Source organism: Chanodichthys erythropterus, chromosome 1 (genome assembly GCF_024489055.1).
Source record: "Chanodichthys erythropterus isolate Z2021 chromosome 1, ASM2448905v1, whole genome shotgun sequence".
Taxonomy (NCBI): Eukaryota; Metazoa; Chordata; class Actinopteri; order Cypriniformes; family Xenocyprididae; genus Chanodichthys; species Chanodichthys erythropterus.
In genome coordinates, this window is record NC_090221.1 from 8,602,496 (window position 1) to 8,620,611 (window position 18,116).

The following is an 18,116-nucleotide window of genomic DNA, read 5'->3' on the forward strand; positions in this document are numbered from 1 at the left end:
ATTTATATCATGTTTAATATTAAGTTTTGCAGGAAGTGTGTCTTTCTCATAAACCCCAATGCCATCTCATTTCTCATTTTCTCTTCCTCCCTCAGCTACATCTGCCGCTGAATTCCCCGTTGCCAGGTAGTGAGCTGACTAAGGAGCCGTTCCGCTGGGACCAGCGACTCTTTGCCCTGGTCCTGCGGCTGCCAGGAGTGTCCGTGCCCGACAGCGAGCAGCTGGGCAGTGTGCCCACTGATGAGTCTGCTATCACCCAGATGTGTGAGGTCACTGGAGGTACATCCATCAGCGTAACAATCTTACATTTCAGTGCCAATCAGTTAAAGAATTTAAACCTGCGTATATTTAAACCCAGAAAATACAGTTTAAAATATTGATCAAATCAACCATTAACTTCAATTTATGAGGCTTGAACGCTACGAAAGTGCTTTAAACAGTCCTTTATACATAAGTGGTTCTAGGTCCTATTTAAAGGGTTAGTTCACCCAAAAATTTAATTTCTGTCATTTATTACTCACCCTCATGTCGTTCCACACCCGTAAGACCTTCGTTCATCTTCGGTACACAAATTAAGATATTTTTGATGAAATCCGAGAGGATTTTTTGTGAACTAACCCTTTAAGGGGGCTTCATGTTTTTCATCTCAACCCCAGTAAAGCTCTGCAATTAATCTGTCAGCCCCCTTACAGATCTGTTATTATGTAATCTGTCTTCAATGCAGCACTCTTAATTATCATTTTTTTTGTTCCAGTGAAGTCACAAAATAAAGTTTAAATAAATTGTTGGTCAGTTTCTTTTTGGAAAAAAATTGATGATTTCCTACCCATGCACTTAATTTCCCTAAGCACAGGGTTATTTTAGTTGATTATTCAAATTTGGCTTGTTTATCTCATAGCTCAGCTGACTCTCTTCTTCTCACCCTTTCTCTATAAGGCCGCTCTTACTGTGTTAAGACGCAAAGGATGCTGAACCAGTGTCTTGAGTCTCTCGTCCAAAAGGTTTTGAGTGGAGTTGTAATACACTTTGAGAAGAGTGGTCCAGATCCACCTATGATAGGTGAAGGTCAGTGGTGATAATGTGATTCCATTTTAGTTTTGTGCTTTTTAGGAAAATAATTAAAGGCTTAGTTTACCCAAAAATGAAAATTCTGTCATCATTTACTCACCTTCATGTCGTTCCAAACGTAAGACTTTCGTTCATCTTTGAAACACAAATGAATATATTTTAATGAAATCTGATAAATTTCTGTTCCTCATAGACAGCTATGCAACTACAACTTTGATGCTTTAAAAAGCTCATAAAGAGATTGTAAAACTAATCCAGATTAATTGAGTGGTTTAGTCAAAATTTTATGAAGAGACACAATCACTTTATATGATGAACAGTTTGAATTTAGGCTTTTATTCACATATAAACATTGATCAACTCACTCATCAGATATGGTAAAGGAAAGCTCAAATATGCTTGCTTGATATGAAAGAACCAATGAGATTCATTCTTGTGTGTTACGCAGCACGTTTGAGCTTCTTCAAGAGGTTTGTTCTCGTGCATGAAGCAGGCTCAGCTGAGCTTCTGTGTATGTTTGCTGATCAATGTTTATATGTGAATAAAAGCCTAAATTAAATCTGTTCATCATATAAAGTGATCGAGTCTCTTCAGAAAATTTGGACTAAATCGTTTGATACATATGGATTACTCTTTATGAACTTTTTGAAGTGTCAGAATGGTGGTTGCATATTAGCTGTCTATGGAGGAACAGACATCTCTAAGATTTCATCAAAAAGATTGTCTTTTTGTCTTCATTTGTGTTTCCAAAGATGAACGAAAGTCTTACAGCTTTGGAATGACATGAGGGTGAGTAAATGATGACAATGTTTTCATTTTTGAGTGAACTAACCTTTTAATAGACAATGATTGTCTTCTCTTTGTGCAGATGGGCTTGTGGATCCAGCTCGACCTTTGTCGTCCTTTAGTCCGCAGCCCTGGCACAGCTGCCACAAGCTCATTTACGTCCGTCCCAACCCCAAGACAGGCGTACCTGTGGGTCACTGGCCAATCCCAGAATCCTTCTGGCCTGACCAGAACTCCCCTACTTTGGTAAATATTAAAACATTTATATAGTTTATAAGTGTGGTATCAAGTAATGACTTCTTTTGTTTTTAATCACCGACATATGCACACTTATTTCCATATTAGACCAGTGTTTATATTGTCAACTAAATCTATAAAAACAGTTTTGTTTCATCATCTTTATTTCAGCTGAAATAAAGCTGAAATAAAATTAAATATATTAGATGAAAAATTAATAGATAAGTGTGTCGATTTTCTATGTCGGTACTATACATAAATGAACAATGTGTACTCTTTCTCCATGTTACACACATCCAGATATCCCTGTTTACTTGTTAAAAGTCAGCCAGAGTAACAGCTCCAAGGCTTTTGTGAAAACTACAGATCGTACTTCTGCATTTTTGCATTCCTTCTTATGGCTAGTCGGATCGATCCAAGTGCATTATGGGTGCTGAATTTTACCTACCTTGGGCATAAGGGAACCTTTTTGGCTACAGCGCTTTTTCTTCATTTTCTCTAGTCATGTAGCACTGATTTAAAAAAAATAATTTGCCTTTCTACTGCATAGACAGCCACTTTTTATTAAAAGCAGAGAATCACCCCTTTAAATGAAATGAAAACTAAAAATGTTGCTTACGCAACTAACTAAAATAAGTTTAAGTTGAAGCACTAAAATTACTAACTGAAAGCTAAAACTAAAATATAAATAAGTTAAAACTATTTCAAAATATTAAAAAAACTAATAAAATAACTGTAAAAACCAAATTAAAAAATGAAAACTGAAAATATAAAGCTAAAAGCTAATTCAGACTAATTCATTCAATAAATAAAAACTATATTAGTATATTAAAGGTGCCATCGAATTGAAAATTGAATTTACCTCGGCATAGTTGAATAACAAGAGTTCAGTACATGGAAATGACATACAGTGAGTCTCAAACTCCATTGTTTCCTCATTCTTATATAAATCTCATTTGTTTAAATGACCTCCGAAGAACAGGCGAATCTCAACATAACACCTGTTACGTAACAGTCGGGGTGTACGCCCCCAATATTTGTATATGCCAGCCCATGTTCCCAACATTATGAAAGGCATTAGACAAGGGCAGCCAGTATTATCGTCTGGATCTGTGCACAGCTGAATCATCAGACTAGGTAAGCAAGCAAGAACAATAGCAAAATATGGCAGATGGAGCAATAATAACTGACATGATCCATGATATCATGATATTTTAGTGATTTTTGTAAATTCTTTCATTAGCATGTTGCTAATGTACTGTTAAATGTGGTTAAAGTTACCATCGTTTATTACTGTATTCACGGAGACAAGAGCCGTCACTATTTTCATTATTAAACACTTGCAGTCTGTATAATTCATAAACACAACTTCATTCTTTATAAATCTCTCCAACAGTGTAGCATTAGCCGTTAGCCATGGAGCACAGCCTCAAACTCATTCAGAATCAAATGTAAACATCCAAATAAACACTGTACTTATGCGATTAGACATGCTGCACGACGAACACTTTGTAAAGATCCATTTTGAGGGTTATATTAGCTGTTTGAACTTTGTTTATGCTGTGATACAGGAGGGGGCGGAGAGCACGCGATTTAAAGGGGCCGCAGCCTGAATTGGCGCATTTCTAATTATGCCTCAAAATAGGCGGTTAAAAAAAAATAATAAAAAAAAATCTATGGGGTATTTTGAGCTGCAACTTCACAGACACATTCAGGGGACACCTTAGACTTATATTACATCTTGTAAAAAATGTTCAATGGCACCTTTAACAACACTAGTCCAAACAGTAAAACATCATACATAATAGTAAAATGTGTTAAATCTAGCTGAAAACATTATAAATTTGGCTAAAATATTTAATGAGCGAGCACAGAAGGACTTTCTGCTGAGCTTTGGGACCTGGCAGACCGTCAGCCATTTCTTTAGCTTCCTTCTGCATGCTGAATTTTCACTAAATCCTTATTAAAATGGAAAAGTACTATGTTTGCAAAAGGAGTTTGGATAGGTTAGCATTGGCTCATCTAAGCCGAGTGGATGAAGCAATTTATTAGCCAAAGGTAATGACCTCTGCAAACTAAAGGTTAGCTTTCATCTTCCTCAAACACTGCTAATGAATGCGGATGAAGATAAGGGAGCTGAAAAGAGTGGTAACATGAGGAAAGGCTTCACTGTCGTGAGGTTTCCCACCCCCTCACTGTCTATTCTTTCTTAGACAGTACACTGTAGAGACAGCAGCTGGTACCGTGCCAAAGTGCCACAGCTCAGCTCAGCCTGTGGGCACTGTGAGAGAGACATTGCCAGCGGAATAAGACTGCTGCAGAGCTTAACATGAGGTCATTTCCTTCCTGACATCTCCCCTGTCATGTCTGCAATAATGTGAATTAGTATCACAATAGATTTGGGTGCAATTACTAACATGAGAGCCTCAAAAAAGGCTCTTTTTCATATTTTTTAAAGTAAGTTCATATTTCATTTGTTCCCAAATGCTTCCTTTGGTCTATTAAGTGTTCAGTCAGGGTGTTGTGAGAGTATCTGCTCAAGGAATGAACAGCTTGTGTTGTCATGTGCCTGACGTGGGTCATTACCCACAGGTGCTGTAATTACAGGATGAATAGGCTATCTAACAGACATATCTTTTTTAAAAAAAAAAAAACATTGTGGAGAATGTGTTACACAGGATTTCTGTTTAACGGCTGTTTTTTTTTCTTTTTTCTCTTTTTCTCTCTTTAGCCTCCTCGATCTTCCCATCCTGTGGTGAGGTTTTCATGTGTTGACTGTGAGCCGATGGTTATTGACAAGCTGCCCTTTGACAAATATGAGCTTGAGCCGTCTCCGCTGACCCAGTACATCTTGGAGAGGAAATCTCCGCACATGTGCTGGCAGGTGGGACACCTTTTTACACAACTATTTCATCTGAACTCTATTTTGCATGCAATCTTTCACAGCCCCCAGACTGTAGAGCTGAGTTTCATGGTGGTAGATGTCATGGTGTTAAAAGAGCAGAAAGAAACAGTGGGTGTTTAGTTTTTCCATATTTACTGGAATGTATAAAGCACAACACAAAATACATGTCAAGTCCTGCATTTAGTAACAGGTTAAGCAGCAGTGTGAATGAGATATTGTTGTGTAGATTTTCATTCAAACACAGTGTTGTACACTACAAAAGTTTAGTTTTTTTTTTTTTTTTTTTCAATTAAATGCTGTTCTTTTGATGTTTCTATATATCAAAGAAAATGTAACACGAAATATTAAGCATTAAACACAACTGTTTGCAACACTGATAATAAGAAATGTTTCTTCAGCACCAAATCAGCATATTAGGATGATTTTTGAAGGATCTTGTGACACTGAAGAGTGGAGTAATGATGCTGAACATTCATCATCACAGGAATAAATTACATTTTAAAATATATTTAAATAGAAAACTCTTCTTTTGCACAATATTACTGATCAAATAAATGCTGCCTTGGTGAGCATAAGAGAACTCATTACAGACCCCAAACTTTTGAACAGCACTTTATATGTCTGCCAAATTTTGTAGTAATCTTTTACATTAAACGGTGCATGTGTTATGCAGTAATTCCCTCCCTGATGTCCGTCCATTAATATAGATTGTGCAGGGTTTCTTACAGTATTTCAGTCAGCAAATACTTATCTAAAATGACTAACGCTAGAGGAAGTTGAGGAAGAGCAAACGATATTATCAATGTCACAATATGACAGTAGTCCAAAATACAGTGCAGTAGAGTCAAATTAAACCCTAATATAGATGGTTATGAGTTTGAAAGTGCTCACAGAAAAGTTCTCAGCCACGCAGATTGTGAACATATTTGTAGGCGGGTGCTGATTCAGAGGCAGTTCTGGATGCAAACATCAGATGTAGCATTTTCAGACAATAAATTGAGTGAGGAAAATCAAATAGATCTGCTTTCATGAGGGATTCGAGTCATATCTAGGGACTAAAATATCAGAGATTTAGAGGTGGGCTCTTTTGGCTTGCAGTGGCTTCCAGTACTCAACCATCGTTCAATTACATAGCAACTGCACTAAAAACACTCAGAAAACCTTAGTAACTGCATAACGGCAGATTTAGTTCAGAAAATCTAAAAGGTCTAAATCTAAAGATCTAAAATCTAATTCAGAAATCTTTTTTTGTAACTGTATCTGCAGTTAAATTATAAATGGTTGTAGGTTTTTAAACATAAAATCAGGTCAGAAAGAATTGTGACTTTATTTTCTATTTGACTAATCAAAATGTTCTTACAGAGGTACAAAAAACCTGAAAAATAATATGACTCTGATGCTGGGCCATTAGAATGGCATGATTACTTTCGGAGATGATGTTGTACACAGACTGTTTTGCTAAAGTTCATTTTGGTCTTTTATGAAATGATGATAAATGGTCTCTCAAGAGCTATTACCTAGACCATTTAGTTTCTTGAGAGAACTTACACAAAGGGATGTGACTGTACTGCCATAAAACTGAAGTGTTTTTCCGTGCTTTAGTTTGTTATTGTCGTTGGAGTTATATAAATATACACATTCTGTAAGTACTTTAGTCAATACCTGGAAATGTTTTTTGCAAGTCCATTCTTTTGATATGTTGTTCCTACTTGCATCATTCACTCATTTAGCCCATCTAAAAATACCAATATAAATGCCCATTCTCGTTTGTTCTTTTGCTATGGTTACAATGTTACATTATTACTTGCCTCGCTAGAGAGCATATAAAGAAAACAAGGTAAATGGTAGATAAATTAGAAATAGCAAATTCATTTATAAGTATATTTAGAGGCATTTATAGCACACTAGTCTCTAAGGAACCCTTTTACCTAATGAGCCGTTGATGAATGGGTTTTGTCTCTGAGAAACAGCTTCATGTGAGAGCTGAGCTCTCAGGAGACACTACACAATGCTAACTCCTCTCCCCCATCGCCCAGGTGTTTGTGAACTGCAGTGGCAAACACAGCGATCTAGCCCACCCGTTCGGCTACCTAAAGGCCAGCACTACACTCACCTGTGTCAACCTCTTCGTTATGCCTTACAACTATCCCGTCCTGTTGCCACTCCTCGGTACGTGTGTTTCCTCATGGCTATTTTTTTTGTTGCACATTCCCAACATTATGCTATACATTACCTTATTTGTACAGTTTTTTTTCTACAGCACATTTCATACACAGCAGTGGTGCTTTGTTTAGCCATGATAAAGAGAAAGAAAAATAAAAGACAATTCTTACTTGTAAAATAATTTAATGAATAAAGAATAATAATTAGAAAGCATTTAGAAATGTAATTTAACAAGCAGATTAAAATGAATTTGAATGAAAGAAAAAGAACACACACACACATATATATAATATACACACTGTGTTTAAATTCTTATGCATGTGACATATCAGTAGAATTTCAGTAAACATTCAGATTTTAGTGTTTGTTTGTTTTATTTCTCCATATCTTTTTAGATAACTGGTATAACCCTACTTAGAGGTTGTTCCACATTATTAAGCAAGTCACAGTTCTCATGCAACATGGGAAGGAAGAAAGATCTTTCTGAAGATGAAAAGCATGAAATGGTGCAATGTTGTGCAAAAGGCATGAAAACAATTAATATTGTGTGAAAAGTGAATGCAGATTATCAAATTATCATAAGATTTGTGAGTGATTTAGAGCACAGCAGAACCCGGTCAGATAAAGGCTTAAAGTTTCTGTCAAACAAGTTAATTGTATTGAAAGGACAGCTGTAAAAAAAAAAAAAAAAAAAAAAAAAGCAGAGTTGAGAAAAAAAGTTAAGCAGCAAACAGGTATTTAAAGCTGCTGGTGTCTCTGGAGTCTCAATAACCTCAGTTATGTGTAAAATTGCATTTCAGCCACCTCTATCCAAACCTCACAAAGAGAAACATTTACAGTGGGTGTAGAAATACATTTTCAAAAAGGTTTTATTGCTGTGGTTTTTTTTTTTTTTTTTGCAGCATGGGACAGTGCACTGTATTTCAGAAGGCACTATATTTCTTTTTATACCATAGCTGAAAATGGCCAACTCCACATATCTTGCAGAAGTCATTTTGACACCCTCAGAGACCCTAAAGGGACCTTCTATCTTACTTCCCAGTATTCCAGCCCAAATCATCACCCGCTAGCGCCCTGCTGACATTAGTCTTGTTGGAACGTGGTGGCCATTCACCAACCATCCAGAAATCCCTCCATCTAGAGTAGACCATCCATTGTAGCACGGCATTCCTCAGTGAATAAAACTATTTAAAAATTTCTACACCCACTGTAAATGTTTCTCTTTGTGAGGTTTGGTTAGAGGTGGCTGAAATACAACTTTACACACAACTGCCAGACTGCATGGAGAGCTTCTTGAAACTCCAGCTTCAAATACCTGCTGTTCAACACTGGCTTTTTTATAGGTGCCCTTTTAATACAATTAATTTTTTTGTCAGAAACTTTCCTTAAAAGTTCTGCTGTGCTCTAAGTCACTCACAAATCTTATAGTAGTTTGATAATTTACATTCACTTTTCACACAATATTAGTTGTTTTCATGCCTTTTGCACAACATTGCACCATCCCAGGTGAAAAAAGAACATTTCTATAATATACTTAAAGTGCTCCATTTTCACACACTAATTAATATAATTATGTACTTAATTATGTACTTAATATACTAATTATGTACTTAATATACTAAAAATTCTGCTTTAGTACTTCTTAAGATAATGTTAAGAACATCTAAGTGTACTCTACTATAGTGTACTATTTTGAGACACCATGAAATATGAACTAAAATGTGCTTTTAATATACTATCTCTGTATTTAAAAATGTATTTAGTTGCCACTTGTAGTACACTTAAACCCATAGTGATGTTCTTAAGATTATCTTAAGAAGTACTAAAGAAGATTTTTTAGTATATTAAGTACAAAATTAGTGCACAAAAATAGAGCACTTTACGTACATTATAGAAATGTACTTTTTTTCACCTGGGATTTCATGCTTTTCGTCTTCAGAAAGATCTTTCTTCCTCCCCATATTGTATGAGAACTGTGACTTGCTGAATAATGTGGAACAACCTATCTAGCGTTTCCATTTACCTAAGTTGACCTGGCAAACTGTTTTGTCTGAGATTGATACCGGTTATCTAAAAAGATATGGAGGAATAAAACAAACAAACACTTTCTTTGAAAAACTAAAATCTGAATGTTTATTGTATTGGAATTCTCCTGATATGTCACTTGCATAATAATACACACACACAATATTGCTGTATTAAATTGTGTAAAAGTTCTGTGACTCTTTCATTTCCTCCTAGAGAATGACATAAAGAAAGCATTTCAGCTCTGTAATGGCTTTCTTTAGCAAACTTACCTTCTCTTATTCTCCTTTCAGACGATTTGTTTAAAGTGCACAAGCTCAAGCCAAACCTCAAGTGGCGTCAGGCTTTTGAAATGTACCTGAAGTCCATGCCTCCTTACTTTCTCTTGGTAAGATGCTGTTCTTTTCTACTTAAAAACAAAATCCCATCCCAATAGAGCACAGAAGTGTCCTGCTTAAAAAAAAAAAAAGACACCTTCTTTGTGCATATAAAACGATGCAATGTAGTTCATGGGCTGTTAGATGTACTCAAGGGTCACTTGTAATCTGACCTCTATTGTGAGTTGCATTTGTTCTATAGTCTGTTAACAGCTGTAATGAGGTCAAGGATATGTGCTCTGAGTGCAGATTCATGCTGAGCGTGTCCTCATTTTCACTTCCTTTGTCTCTGCTTCTCCACTCTTCCTCTCTTTTTTACCGAGTGCAGCCTCTCAAGAAGGCGCTGAGGATGATGGGAGCCCCAAATCTCATCTCTGACAACATGGATTGTGGCTTAAGCTACAGTGTCATTTCCTATCTAAAAAAACTCAGCCAGCAGGTGAGCGTGATTTAGCTGCTCTGTTTCCGGACAGTTAAAACCTCAGGTTTTTGTTGAAATTATGTTCAATAGTATTAAAACTCATAACATTCATTTGATTACCCATCAATGTGTTTGTATTCATTCAGTAATAAATCCTGTGTGTATGAGGTCTGAGTGATTCAGTTTTTTAAATCAAGTTGTACTTGATGTTGTAGGCAAAGATTGAGTCAGATCGTCTGATTGTGTCTGTCGGGAAGAAGCCTCCTCAAGAGACGGGCATCAAGGTGAAGAACCACTCGAGCGCCCTATCTTTGGCGCACCGGCGTGATTTCAAGCAGCTCCTGCAGGGCATCATGGGCGAGGTACCCCTCCGACTCATCGACATGAACTTCAAAGAGTTTGCTGGATTCCAGATTGCACTTCTCAACAAGGTACGGACAGTTTGAGTGGGGCTGAATTACATTACAGGGTCTCAGTTCACGGTTGGTGGTCAGAATGTAGTTATGCTAAGATAGATATGGACAGGCATTTGTATCACAGATATATAAAACAAGTTCATTCTGATAAATGATTATGACTGGACTTCTTAATATAAGTCTGAGTGACCTGAAAACAGATGTAATTTTCTTTAGTTTAAACAAAAATGTAACTTCTATCATCATTTACTCACCTTCTCCTCCAGGATTTGAAGCCCCAGGCCTATAGAAACGCTTATGATATTCCACGACGGAACCTTTTAGATCAAGTGACTCGGATGCGTTCCAACCTTTTGAGGACAACACAGAAGCTGATCAGAGGCCAGGATGAAGGTAATTGTACCAAAGACACACACATTACATAAATACATTTTGCTAAGTTTAGTGAACCTTCTTAACTGCTAAAACCAGCCAAACATGATTTAACTAAATTTTGGCGGATTTTTGCATTCCACTTTACTGCTTTTCCATTGTTTTTCTATGTAAACATACGCTAGACGGATGCTCACATTTCACATTGTGTCACGCATGACACAGCATTCTAAAAACGTTAAGTTAAAAGAAGTCCAACTTCTAAAAAAACTGTGTATCAATAGATAGACTTTGTGTTTTTCACTCCACTGACCTGCATCTCGCATTTTTAACTGCAAAAATGCGTTCTGTACGAACCGTCCCTATCAATGACCGTATACATTTAGCATAGCAACAAGAATTACATTTCATCAAAAATTTTCTTGAATGGACACTTGATATTTGTTTGATAAAAAATTTCCCCCATGATTCCGTAGACTCCTTGCACAGTATTCCAGTGGGGCAGATGGGAAATTATCAGGAGTATCTTAAGATGATGCCATCACCTCTGCGTGAGATCGATCCAGACCAGCCCAAACGACTGCACACGTTCGGCAACCCGTTCAAACAGGACAAGAAGGTGCTTGCACGTTAAACCTACTGCTAAAAAACTACAGGTCAAAACTGAAATGTCTTACATACTAAGCTTGTTTGTTTTCACTCTTCCTCCTCTTCCAACCACAGGGAATGATGATAGATGAAGCAGATGAGTTTGTAACCGGACCACAAAATAAGAAGCGAAGTAACACGGGGGATCTAAACTCGGGCACTGCCCTGAAGAGGCGGAGGAGTATGTCCCCACTGTTGCGCCGACCCCAAACCCCTCCAATAATAACCAATCACGTACTAGGCAAGGGCTCCACAGGGACTCAAGGCCAGCAAGGAATCATTAAACCCATCCCACTACACAAAGGTAAAGTTCTCTGAGCCACAGCTGACTGAATCTTAGCTTATGTATACTAAATACTGCATACTGCCTGTTGTTGTTTTTTTAACTGTGTGAAACAGTAGACATTATTCCACACTTTCAAACAGTAGTAAACTACATGTTGTCGTTTTTGTAGCATCCAGTTGTCATCTTGCAAATAAAATGTTATTTTCCGTTTTTAATTAAATAAAAAAAAATCAGTTGGTCGAGTACATTGCATTGTGGGTCAGTGTGCAGTGTGTTTGGTTGAACACTTCATATTTTGTTTGGGGTCAGTAAAATGTTTTAATGTTTTGAAAGCCATTTTATGCTCATCAGGGCTGCATTTATATCACCAAAGTACAGTAAAAACAGTAATATTTTGAAATATTATTACAATTTATAATAACAGTTTTCTATTGTAATATATTTTAAAATGTGATTTATTCCTATGATGCAAAGCTTAATTTTCAGCATCATTACTCCAGTCTTCAGTGTCACATGATCCTTCAGAAATCATTCTGATATGTTGATTTAGTGCTCAAGAAACATTTCTTATTATCAGTGTTGAAATATTTTTGTGGAAACCGTGATACATATTTTTTTCAGGATTCTTTGATGAATAAAAAGTTCAAAAGAACAGCATTTATTTGAAATAGAAATCTTTTGTAATATAAATGCCTTTACTTTCACTTAAATCAGTTGCTTGCTGAATAAAATTATTAATTTCTTTCTTTAAAAAAAAAACATTTACTGACCCCAAACTTTTGAACAGTCCTTACATACTATGTACTGCTATTCCAAACTTGCATTGTAAATCATTGGATATGATGTACTGAAAAAGTGACCATGAATTTAAGCAATATTTCATCATTTGTTTTCCCCTACAGGAGCCGAAGGAAACAGTGTAGGGGATGCAGAAAGCAATGGGGAGCAGGCGCCAGGCGGGGATGCTGGAGACGGGTGGCCTGGAGGAGTGGATGGAGTAGGAGGAGGACCTGCACCTGTGGAGGACAGAGGAGAAGTGGAGGCACCAGACGGCGAGGAGGAGAGAATAGGACTGGAGAACTGTCTGGATGAGAGACCCTCAGATCACACACAGAACTGTGAGGACTTGAGTCCTCCAGGCCAAGAGGGGGAGATGGAGGGCAATGGAGGAGACACTCCAACACAGGGCACAATCGTTATGATTCCCCTGGAGGGGAGTAACGCCGAGCTGCGCACTCGAGTCATCAAAGAGGTCCGCAAGCCTGGCCGTAGTGAGTATCTATTTATAATACCAAATTAATTCATTTCTGTATTCGCTTTGAATTATTGTCTAGGTTTAACTGAGTGCACTTGAACTATGAAAGAGGGTATGGATTGTAGGAATTAATAAAGCTAAACTCCATTGCTCATTCTTTTGTGCAGATTATGAGGGAATATTCAGGTTACTGGAGGAGGTGAAGGGGCCAGCGTCAGTGCAGAGGTACTTTATTCATCATGCCATCAAAGAGGCAGCCAGGTAAGAGCTCTCTTCAAACGCTCACATGCCTTTCATGGTCCTCTGACCATACAGGATGTCAACATGTTATTAGTAATTTTGATTTTTTTTTTTTGTATCATTTTTATCAATACAAAGTTCTGTCATGAAACTCTGATAGGTCCTCTATATGCTTGCAATCACATCATTCTGTAGGGCACAGCTGATTGGTTCCTGCTGTATTAGTAGCCAATGAGTTCGCTGCTTAACCTGCAAATACTTGGGCAGCATTTGCTGTAGCACATAAGTATTTGAAGGTTGAGGTTATATTAAAGGTTCCCTAGAATCAAAAATTTAATTTATCTTGGCATAGTTGAATAACAATAGTTCAGTACATGGAAATGACATACAGTGAGTCTCAACACCATTGTTTCCTCCTTCATGTGTAAATCTCATTTGTTTAAAAGACCTCCGAAAAACAGGCGAATCTTAACATAACACCGACTGTTACGTAACAGTCAGGATCATTAATATGTATGACCCCAATATTTGCATATGCCAGCTCATGTTCAAGGCATTAGACAAGGGCAGCCAGTATTAACATCTGGATCTGTGCACAGCTGAATCATCAGACTAGGTAAGCAAGCAAGAACAATAGTGAAAAATGGCAGATGGAGCAATAATAACTGACATGATCCATGATATCATGTTATTTTTAGTGATATTTGTAAATTGTCTTTCTAAATGTTTCGTTAGCATGTTGCTAATGTACTGTTAAATGTGGTTAAAGTTACCATCATTTATTACTGTATTCAGGGAGACAAGACTGTCGTTATTTTAATTTTTTAAACACTTGCAGTCTGTATAAGTCATAAGCACAACTTCATTCTTTATAAATCTCTCCAACAGTGTGTAATGTTAGCTTTAGCCACGAAGCTCTATCAAACTCATTCAGAATCAAATGTAAACATCCAAATAAATACTATACTCGCATGATCCGACGCATACATGCAGTATGCATGATGATCATCTTGTAAAGATCCATTTGATGGTTATATTTGCCGTGCGAACTTTGTAAATGCACTGCATTATAGTCGAGAGCTCGGGGGCGGAGAGCGCGCGATTTAAAGGGGCTGCGCAGCCTGAATCGGTGCATAGTTAATGATGCCCCAAAATAGGCAGTTAAAAAAAATTAATTAAAAAAAATCTATGGGGTATTTTGAGCTGAAACTTCACAGACACATTCAGGGGACACCTTAGACTTATATTATATCTTGTAAAAACTAGTTCTAGGGCACCTTTAATATAATGTAAAATATTCCAGCTAAATAACTCTGTCTCTTTCAGGTTCAAGAAGCGTGTCCTGATTCAGCAACTGGAGACCGCACTGGAGGAGATTGAAGAAAAACAGATGCTGCCGGCACAACTCAACAACGTCCACAGCAGATAGTGGGACTTCACAACTCACTGAGAGACACACGAGACCACGGAGAAGTGGCAGAGCTTGCCGACTGAGCACACGGGTTTGAGCCCGACCCATCAGCCTCAGTACGTAGCGATGGAGGATGGAGGCCTGTCTGGCTCACGCTCTGGGTCCAGGCGCTTCCAGTTACTGAATTGTGTCATAACTCTGAAAGAGTGCTCACAATGGAGAGAGGCGTTCCAGGTTTGACAGGGGCTTTCTGTCACTTTGTAGGCTTTGCGGGCCTGAAAATGACTTAATTTAACCATAAAATAATAAATAATGAACAAGCACACTCCAGAAAAGCCAAGCCTCCCCCACTGTGTGATATTACAGGGTCATCCGAAGCAGATGTCAGCGTCTGTCACGTGATTACTGTGTCTATATATTGTCTGTCTACTGTTATTTGGCATTAATGGATAGTTCAAAGCAGATAATAGTATGGAAAATCGAAGATTGATTTGTGTTTGCATGAAATGCCCACAAGTCATACAACTTAGCTGGAACTTCAAAGCAGTCTGGATCAGGAACTACACTGTTGTAGACCTCTCAAGAGCAATAACCCTACAATCATCAGTACACCAAGCTCAATTTTACTCCCTAACTGTGGAAAACACATGCAGTTATGTAATGCAGATTTTTCAGAAGAATGTCCTTCTGAGATTCGGTATGAGATTTGGTAGCTGGGCTTTTGTTGTATTTGTGATGATATGTAATGTCATGTAGATGAGCATCATTCAGTGTCCTATAAGCAATAGTGTCCAATGAAAATACAAACACCCTGTCCAGAGGAAAAAAAAAAAAAAAAAACACAAACAGGAAATGCCAACTATTGTGTGAAACAGACTGGTCCACAGCAGAGTTTTGATTGTGTCCAGTATGTGGTCACCTGACATGTTTGGTCATCCTACGCTTCTCATCAGGGGAGAAGTCGCAGACTCCTAAGTTTCATTTCACAGACGAAGTTACATTAGTGACCCCGTTCTTGTTTGTTTTGTGCATTTTTAAAAACAGAGGTGTACTACTTTTTAATGTTCATAAAAAATATAGATTATTTTTGGATGGTATTCCTACAAGAACATAAAAAATATTTTAAGAATTGTATAAAACATTTTGTAAACTGATATTATATAGACAAAGTTTTATGATTTTTTTATAAAAACAATGAAAATGATAAATAAAAACATTACAAAGGAAAATGTGTGCATTATTGGATACTTTTATATCTAATTTTATATATACACTACCTTTCAAAAGGTAAATGTTTTTCTTTTTAAAGAAATTTACTTTTATTCAACTATCATGATGATTAGAATGATTTCTGAAGGATCATGTGACACAGAAGACTGGATTAATGATGCTGAAAATTCAGCTTTGCCATCATATGAGTAAATCACATTTTTAAATTTTTATTATTTTCAGTTGTAATAATATTTTATTATAATAGTAATGTTTTACTGTATTTTTCATCAAATTAATGCAGCCTTGGTGAGCATAAGAGACTTCTTTCAGAAACATCTTATCGACCCCAAACTTTTTAACAGTAGTATACATTTTGGGTTTAAATGTATATAAATGTATAAAAATATATTAAATTGTAACAATATTTCACAGTATTATCATTTAACCTTTTTTTTTTTTTTTTTTTTTTTAAATCAATGCAGCCTTGAATATAAGACCCTTCTTTCAAAAATATTAAAAAAATCCTATTGACCCCAGTCTTTTACATGGTAATGTACATACTATATATTATAAAGGAGTTATCTTTAAAGTTGATATTTTGCACAGAATATACTGAGTTTTAAATTATGCTTTGGTTAGATTTTTGGATTTGGGATTTTTTGCTATTGTTTTGAATATTTGTATACTGTTTTTGTCCTTTATCTTTTTAATAAGCCTCTTATCCATTTATTAAACCCTACAACACTACAAGCAGGATTTCTTCAGGTTTTATAAAGGTAAATTTAAGACTTTTTGACCTTTTTGAGACAAGAAAATCTAAGGAATAAAGTGAAAGGAACACAACATATCAATATGTTCTCTAAACGTAAATGTCTAGGGAATTGCATTAGCAACACTTCAAAGTTTCAAAATACAACTTCCTGCCGCTCTTCATTTTTAATTCATTTTACAAATAAAATAACCCTAAAATGAAAATTGTCTGCATTTACTCACCCTTATGTTGTTCCAAACCTGTATAAATGTCTTTCTTCTGTTGAACACAAAAGAAGATATTTTGAAGGATGTTGGTAACCAGACATTTAGTGGTAACCAATGACTTACATAGTAGGAAAAAAAAAAATATTATGGAAGCCAATGGCTACCATCAACTGTCTGGTTACCAACATTATTCAAAATATCTTCTTTTGTGTTCAACAGAGGAAAGAAACTCATACAGATTTGGAAAAACTTGAGGGGGGAGTATACGATGACAGAATTTTTATTTTAGGGTGAACTAACCTTTTAAGGCTTGTATATCTGCTACAGACCACTAGAATATTAATATATTTTTCATTTTCTTAATATTTTTGTCTTGTTCTCCAGTGAAATTATCTAAAAAGATAATTTACTTGAGAAGCAAAATGATATAAGATAAAAAGTCTTGTTTTCTATAAAATTGATAAAAATTTAGTGTTTATGATTAAAACAAGAAAAAATATCTGCCAATGGGCTTAAATTTAAATTAAAGCTTAATTCAAAACCCACTGACATTTGTTTTTGTTTTAATTGTAAACTCAGTTATTTTTTTTTCTTTCTTAATTTCTCAGACAACAAGACTATATATGTTCATTTTAATTCTCCAGTAAATGTTTTTTGATTTAAGAATGTTTAGATATTTGTACTGGAAAACCAGACAAAATAATGAGGAAAAATGTCTTTTTTTCTTTTCTTTGCAGCGTGTGCAACATTTAATGCCATGATTTAAGAATTGAATTTAAGACTTTTTGCACTTATTTAAAATTGTTTTAAGGCCTTAATCTGTGTAAGGGCAAATTAAGACATTTTAAGACCAGCAGTCCATCCCCAGTAAGCAGCTGTAGTCATTTTGAAATGGTTTGGTTTTCATCTTGCCACGTTATGCTGCTTTTCTGCATTCGGTTGTCTTGTCTCTTCAAACACCTGCACCTCTCATCTTATTAATAGACCTGATTGTCTGTTATGGGGTCTTGCACCACATGTTGTTTGCTAGCTCCTTAGCTGGCTCATTTTCCCATCACAACAGATGGTGCAACTTGATATATATTAGTAATGACAAAGTACTGAGTGCATGTTCAAACCTTTGACCAATTGCTTAAAATTTAAGCCTAGCTAAGATTTTCGGACTAAAGGCCCGTTCACACCAGAAATGGAAAAAAATAAAAAATAAAACAAAGATAACTATAATAGTGTCCACACCAACACACGTTATAATTGTGTTTATTTCAGTTTTGTCATCTGCCGCCTTTAATGCTCGAGCTCTTTAAAGCAGGATGGAT

General features: G+C 36.3%; 1 protein-coding gene across 3 annotated transcripts in view; it reads left to right on the forward strand.

Moving 5' to 3' along the window:
- ints6l (integrator complex subunit 6 like) overlaps positions 1-15,830 on the forward strand; it is a 29,211-nt gene extending 13,381 nt beyond the window's left edge. For 2 of the 3 annotated variants that reach the window (XM_067386575.1, XM_067386584.1), the window contains 14 exons: positions 96-279; positions 937-1,065; positions 1,937-2,100; positions 4,823-4,975; positions 7,033-7,165; positions 9,478-9,572; positions 9,890-10,000; positions 10,198-10,413; positions 10,665-10,791; positions 11,247-11,389; positions 11,494-11,722; positions 12,607-12,975; positions 13,127-13,220; positions 14,526-15,830. In XM_067386575.1, coding sequence (XP_067242676.1) covers positions 96-279; positions 937-1,065; positions 1,937-2,100; positions 4,823-4,975; positions 7,033-7,165; positions 9,478-9,572; positions 9,890-10,000; positions 10,198-10,413; positions 10,665-10,791; positions 11,247-11,389; positions 11,494-11,722; positions 12,607-12,975; positions 13,127-13,220; positions 14,526-14,628 — 2,250 coding nt within the window. In that variant the 3' untranslated portion in view covers positions 14,629-15,830. Of the gene's footprint in view, positions 1-95; positions 280-936; positions 1,066-1,936; positions 2,101-4,304; positions 4,426-4,822; positions 4,976-7,032; positions 7,166-9,477; positions 9,573-9,889; positions 10,001-10,197; positions 10,414-10,664; positions 10,792-11,246; positions 11,390-11,493; positions 11,723-12,606; positions 12,976-13,126; positions 13,221-14,525 lie in introns of those variants that run through there. The other variant, XM_067386593.1, reaches the window with a different exon arrangement.
- Positions 15,831-18,116: the final 2,286 nt, after the last annotated feature.